The sequence below is a fragment of the Rutilus rutilus genome (genome assembly GCF_951802725.1).
Source record: "Rutilus rutilus genome assembly, chromosome: 24".
NCBI lineage: Eukaryota > Metazoa > Chordata > Actinopteri > Cypriniformes > Leuciscidae > Rutilus > Rutilus rutilus.
The window spans coordinates 16,383,174-16,390,586 of record NC_140228.1 but is presented as its reverse complement, the minus strand read 5'-3'; the positions used below and the strand labels follow the sequence as shown (position 1 = coordinate 16,390,586).

At 36.6% G+C, this 7,413-nt stretch overlaps 1 protein-coding gene across 1 annotated transcript; it reads right to left on the bottom strand.

The window, feature by feature from the left end:
* Nucleotides 1–1,615: 1,615 nt before the first annotated feature.
* Nucleotides 1,616–4,748, bottom strand: cbln2b (cerebellin 2b precursor). The gene is made up of 4 exons (XM_084399345.1): nt 4,662–4,748; nt 3,790–4,281; nt 2,664–2,783; nt 1,616–2,527 (listed from the first exon to the last, which is right to left on the bottom strand). The coding sequence occupies exons 2-4, from the start codon at nt 4,075–4,077 to the stop codon at nt 2,330–2,332; spliced, it is 606 nt and encodes a 201-aa protein (XP_084255471.1). The 5' UTR covers nt 4,078–4,281; nt 4,662–4,748; the 3' UTR covers nt 1,616–2,329.
* Nucleotides 4,749–7,413: the final 2,665 nt, after the last annotated feature.

Genomic DNA, 7,413 nt, shown 5'->3' with positions numbered 1-7,413 from the left:
CACTGTCAGAGAACCAATAGCAGAGCAGAGATCGGAGCTATATGAGGTCATCCGCTGCCTTTCATGATTAGGGGGGTTAGGACCATAAATAACACTATATGACAACCACAATATAAATTCTGTATATGAGTAATTCAATTGTACTGAGGGAAACTGTTGATTATTTATAAAAAAAAAAAATAAGAATGTGCATATAAAGGGACCTAATTTAATTTATTTAGAATTAATTAAAATTGTATATATTTCACTAGATTATGCTGACAAAAACAAAAGGCTGTCATTTTTAAGAAATAAAGAAGCCAGCTCATTTTTGTAAATTATTCTCTCACACTCTGAGTGAATGGATGTCGCATTGAAAACGCAGACACTTGAAGGATATTTTGCTAAAAAAATAAAAAATAAAGTTAATTTTTATAGGAAGTAAAAAACAGTAACCTTAAACATTTTTAAATATATTATAATATTTTTTCTATTATATTCACATACACTGTCTTTATATTGGATTTAAAACTAAGTGGATCTGAAAGAGACAGTACACTTATGGCTTATGACAGGTGTTATTACAATACTGACACCTCAAATTACCCTTCATGATACAGTCCAGTACACATGTGCACATTCAGTTCAGCACTTTCAAAGTTCAGTGGCTTGATTAAAAGCATACGAGCCATGCCTTGCAACTGCTCACGCTTTAAAAATGTTTATGTTGTAAGATCTGTGATCGAACTAATACCGTATAGATATTTTGTATCTTTAGTCTGTTGAGCAGAGCTGGAGACCTTCATGTGCATCATTTGCATGCATGAATTTTAACCTACATTTGCGCACCAGCTTCCCTTTATGAATAAACAGAATTTCTGATGAACCATACTTGACCTGTGAATGTTTTTTCACCACTGTAACATAACCTATATATACATATACATACATATATATATATATATATGCACATCTGCATGCATGCACGCACACACACACACAAATGTTTTACATACACAATTGGATGTGTGTGTGCATGCATGTGCAGATATGTATAAGAGAGCAAGATGGAAAAATCTAAAACGAATGAAAGTCTGTGTATATGAAACAATCACAGACAGAGAGTGTGTTCATATGCATAAACATATGTATGTTTATTGTGTGTGTGTGTGTGTGTGTGTGTGTGTGTGCGTGCGTGCGTGCGTGTGTGTGTGTGTGTGTGTGTGTGTGTGTGTGTGTGTGTGTGTGTGTGCGTGTGCGTGCGTGTGTGTGTGTGTGTTTGTTTCTACGGGCCACCAGTGGTGGAACCATGGCTAATTTAACATCATATTGCTAAAGTATTGCTGAACAGACCAATAGACTATGAGTCTAATGATTAAAGGTTGCAGAAACATTATGAATGCATTTATAACAGCATACGTAATTGTTTATCATCCAGTCTTGAGACATCTGAGAAGATTTCTGCAGGCCGAGTGTTGATTCAGCACCATGGACAGCGCCGTTTTATTGTAAATCTTTTTTCATCATAAAGCAAAGAAAAATAAGCCTTTTGCGCATGCGCGATTCATTAATACGAATTTTATCATTCATTAAAAATATAATCAACGTTAATAATAAAAAAAGATTGAGTAAATATGTGTACAATACAATATTTTATTAGGCGGAACATTATATAGGGACTTTTCTTTTTCCACAACTTACATCTGTGAGCATTGTCACTGAACACTAATCAAAGCTACGTATTATCCGGAATGTAGAACACACCATAATGTAAATATGTATTTTATAAATTAGATAGATGTCTAGCAAAAAGTTTTAAGATGTCTCCATTGTCTGATATATGATTTTTTTTTCTTCTCATTAATAATCACTGTATAGCAGGTGGCCTACATTTGGCATATTTTCAGTATGTTCAGCATCCAGACGACACATCATTGACAGCACAAAACAGGAATCTTCCATTCGTGCAAAAAATGCTTTGGGGCCATAAAGCACTTCCGCCGCTCCACACCACACACCTCACTGGACGGAAGCCGAATCATTAAGGCTATACAAACACAAAATAAAGCACTGATAAATACACCTAGTTTGGGATTTGAAGTTCGTCTTCGTCTTAAATATCTTCTCATTTATATAGTGGTCCAGGTAATTGTCAGTTGCGATTTGTTTCCCATCGATAAAATCCAAGAACAATCGCGACTGAAAATCGCTGTGGCCAAAAAAGGCGGGAACTCCCTGTGACCGCGTCCATATGCAGTTTTGTAATGTTTCAGTTTTGTTCAAAGAACTGATACTCATTTCCCCTCGGTTTCTTGAAAGTATCACTCACAGGCACACTTTTGCGAGTCAGTTATACAGGAAAGACTAAAAATCCAGAGAACGTTGAGTATTTCCACCCGCCCATTAGATTCCCTCGTTCCAACTTGAGATGGATCCGATCCTCGCGCTCCACCATCAGTAGAACTCCGTTACTCGCCGCCTCCCGCGTGACATCCTGATCCCCAGCGAAAGCAGATATCACCGGGTACTCATTCTGCATCAGGTTAACCTAAATAACAGAACACAGCACACTTTAGTCCTTTGAAAGCAGAGAATCGGCTTTCCACTAGGGTTCATGAACAACGCACAGTAGGAGAGGTGACTGCTATAGTAATTTGTGTAAAAGAATATGCTGCCCCGCTTACCTGTATGGTTTGTCTGTTGTAAACCTTGACCACATGAAAGCTGAAACTGTATATTCCTCTGCGTGGCGCGGTAAACACACTCGCTTTTAGGTCGAAGTGATTGCCAATGTTTACTAAGACCTGAAACAAAAGCAACATGACGCGTTACAAATCCGCTAGCAAATGAAAATGTGTGAATCTACATAGGATATTACATTTAGCCTATGTTTAGTAGGCTACTGCAATTTTACACGGACACATGCGGATCTTCGAGCGCAGTGTGGCAAGCTGCTTTAACATTTATTCTTTACAAACAACTATATATATATAAATTAAATTATGGTTTTTTTTTTTTTTTTTTTTAAGTGAAAAATCCAATAGTGACTTGTGTCTTTTCAGGTTCAGGCTAACTTTTTTTTATTTTATTTTTTATATTCCAATAGTGAGAAATAACATGTTATTGTTTCTGGCTACAAAATGCATTTTCCCCCATTGAATTCTATGGTGATCTGTGGTCCAGATATCAATAAATTGTCCAACTAGCCTATGTAATACAATTGTTGCTGGTCGATATTTCAGTTTTACAAGTATTCATTTGGTAGGTTACTATTATTAATGGTTATTTATAACTAGTCAGCTACTTGTATCAGTTCCAGTTGTACCAGTTTTTAATTTATTTATTTATTAGATACTAGCACTTATTTATGAGACACTAGTATAGGCTATATCAGAATAGTGACAAATACATTTCTTATCTCATTACAAATGTTTACATGTTAACAAGACTTGCCATAAGCGCATTCGAAACCTGCCAACAGTCGGGTCAGTTGTAATTACTAGAGGTTTATTCTAATGTCCGCGGGTCAGTTATTGTTAATCTAAACATTCGCTTGTTGTTAACCTTTGGGGTTAAGTTTAACATTTTTGACAGTACGGGCGTTTTTTCGTTTTTTATTTTTTTATTTTTAATTTTTATATATATATTTTGCAACTGAGCAACTGGGGGATTTACGCAACTTATTGGTTGAAAACGTATATCGTCCAATATAAACAATTGTCACTTCGTGAAGTTTCTGCCTGAAATTCCTGAGCACAGCCCTACAAATGCGGTTCCTGTGATTACAAAGTCACCAACGGGACACCTGACCTGGTCAAAATAGATGGTCGTGGATGTGTTGCTCATCTCCGAAGGTTCGTGGTTTGTCCCTCTGACGGCCGAAAAAGCCACTTTGGCGCTGCCGGAGCGCACAGATATCCCAAGCGAAGAGGTGACTCCTCCGTCAGAAGAAGGGTTGGAGTCGCACACTACCAGACACTTTCCCTCAAGAACGATGGGCTCCGTGTCATTCTGGCCCATACATAGCCCTATGCCACATCCCAGGAGAAAGGCGAGAGCCAGCATGGCAAAGGGTCCGGGACAGGCTGCTGGCACCATGATCGGAGCAAGAATCCTGTGCAAACTGATCTTAGCCCCTTGGAGGTTTGATGTGGCTCTGTCACCTGGTCCAGACTAACCTCTCTCTCTCTCTCTCTTTCTCGTTCTCTCTCACTTACTCGCTTACTCACCGTCACACACACTCCTTTTCTTCTCGTCTATGCGCATCAGTTTGAGGTGCTCAGAGTATTTGCGCAATGTTTCCTGAATGATAAACAAACGAAAAATCAGAACAAAAATATTTCCAAAGCAATAATAGTGCACGAATAACAATTTCTCAGTAAATCATATGAGCTATCAATATCAGACTTGACGAGATTAAAATGCGCAACGATACGCAACATATAATCTCGACTAAAAATACAAGGTCAAACAGCGTTTAGCTCACTTAACTGATATTAACAAAAACAAAATAAAAAAAAGTTTTTCAGTTATTTTTTCCCCTGTAGTAAATATCACTTTCTCTACTCATTACATGCCTTTCCGATTAAATACATAGATCAATAAAAACAACAGCAGCATGAAATTGTATATCTTAATATGTTTTCTTTTGCCTCTTTTCTACTTCATGCTGACATTGTTACCTGTTAAATCCATAGTTGTGTGTGATCTGTGTGGCCGCTCCTTCAGCTGTCTTGAGAAGGAGTGAAGCGCGCACCCAATAAGAGTGGAGAAAAGCAATTGCTCCTTCATCCTTTTTAGAGGGCGCTTCACGCCCATCCCTTCTTTTCAAGTAGCCTACAGTAATAATTCTGGAGCGGACGTTTCTGGACATAAAACCCAGTCATGTCCAGAAAATTGCAATTAAGAGTTTGTTTGCAACATACATTTGCACTACCACAGCCAAATTTGTTTTGGTGACATCTGTGTTATTTTACATAGCAATACAAATAGCAAACACACCGTTTTGCATACGGGATTAGTAGAGATGTTTTAAATTTGAAGCTGACGTTATTTAGCTTAATATCAGGAAATAAATGGACATGCACGTTAGAAATCTCAGCTTCCAGGTGGAATGCCTTGAAAGTCAGACAAACATCTTGTGCTCCACCCTGTGGAGAAGAAGTGCTATGATCCTCAGTCTGACACTATTTCAGAGTTAGATAATCTCTATAACCTGTTTGTGAGGTTTAACATTTTAAATAAACATAATGAAATATAAATAGTCTATTTAAAATATAAAATATAGATAAATTGATTGTTTTAAAGTTCTAAAAGGGGTTTGTAGCAGCGATGCCATAGAATAACCATTTTTGGTTCCCCATAGACCCTTACAGTAAACAGTTCTTACATTGTTTTTGTTTTTTTATTAGTGAGAAGAACATTTAATAAATTCTAAAGAAGTTTTTGTGGCATGGGAAGGTTCTGTGGATGTTAAAGATTATTCATGGAACCATAGATGCCAATAAAGAAACTTTTTATTTTAAAGTGTATGTGGCATCTTTTTGTATTAAAAGACATCTCTAAAATAAAAATAGTATAAAAAAATAAACAAATTTAAATGTAAAAGTTTAGTTGTTGCCTTAAATTTCTAAGTACAAATCTGTAACACTTTACAATAAGGGTTCATTAGTTAACATTAACTAATAATGAACTGCACTTCTACAGCATTTATTAATATTTTTATTTGTTAATTTCAACATTTACTAATACATTAATAAAATCAAAAGTTGTATTTGTTAAGATTAGTTAATTCACTGTGAACTCACATGAATAAACAATGTATTTTTATTAACTAACGTTAACAAAGATGAACAAATACAGTAACAAACGTGTTGCTCATGTTAATTAATACATGAACTAATGTTAACAAATGAAACCTTATTGTAAAGTGTTACCATAAAAACAAAGTGATACCAAAGCTATAAACTGTGCATTTGCACTTCTTCAGTAACTTTGAATTTTATTACTGAAAATTGGAAAACTGAAACTCCTAAAATCAAGCAGAAATGATATTGAAAAGTTAAATGGATGGAAACGAAGCTGTTAAAACGTGTGGTTCCATGCATGTACTGTATGCCTAATTGTCATTCTCATTATAAAAAAATAAATAAAAAAAACTTGTAATAAGTTCTCAGTTCTCTGGTTTCTATCGGTTTAAAGCTTTTCAGTGAAGCTCTGGGAGTTGCTGTAGAGTGTATAAAGTGTAATGTTGGGTTTGACAGGTCTACTCAGTATGTTATGTCCACTGAACCCATTCTTAACCTCCCTAATTAATACTTTCCCTCACTCTTCAAAGTTTCTAATTGGAACTATTATGTAAGATGATCATGGCTGACGGCTTCTAAAGAGTGAAATGGGGATATTGCCTTAATTCATAATGGAATGACTCAGCATCTTTATATCTTAAGTATAATAGGCACTTCACAATATAGTATTCTTGTCTTTTAGGATACTTGGGAGACTTACCCTGTCAGTTCAAAACAATCATTGCCATCCCAACCATATTTTATTAACAGTTCTTGCATATAAATAGCTAGAACAATGGTTTTGAAATAAACTTCACCAGCAACACCAGCTTAATGTCCATTTATAAGCTGTTAAGTGAACTACTGAGACATCATGCATGTTCACTGGGCCGGTCATAGTCAACATCATCCTTCCTCACAGACTGTCCATGCACCTTTTTTGACAAGCATCACACTGTGGGTGCAGAGTGACAGGCTCTGTGGGGGTTGACGTTGAGTGTCCGAGAGCTGTGGCTGACCTGGGGCCTGCAGAAGGGCGAGTAAAAGAAAGAAAACATCAAATGTCAAGCTGGGTGGGCACTGGGCCTGTGTATCACGGGGCCCAGAGCTGTTCATGCCCACAGAGAACAGCTCTCCTCAACCACGCGAAACGGTGAATTATTGTGAATGCTCTATGACTATTTAATCTGACAGGCAGCAGACCACCATCACTCTTGAGATCGCCTAGATCGCCATACACAAACATTCCTTTAGATATTTTCTGCTTTATTAAAATGTCAAGCAAAATATTTTACATCCATAAACTAATAAGAAAAAGTAATTGTTCTTGATCTATCTATCTATCTATCTATCTATCTAATTGTTCTTGATCTATCTATCTATCTATCTATCTATCTATCTATCTATCTATCTATCTATCTATCTATCTATCTATCTATCTATCTGTCGTTTGGTCGGTTCTGTCTGTCTATCTATCTGTCTGTCGGTTGGTCGGTTCTGTCTGTCTGTCGGTTCTGACTATTTAATCTGACAGGCAGCAGACCACCATCACTCTTGAGATCACCTAGACCGCCATACACCAACATTCCTTTAGATATTTTCTGTTTTATTCAAATGTCAAATTCTGTCAGTCGGTTCTGTCTGTCTG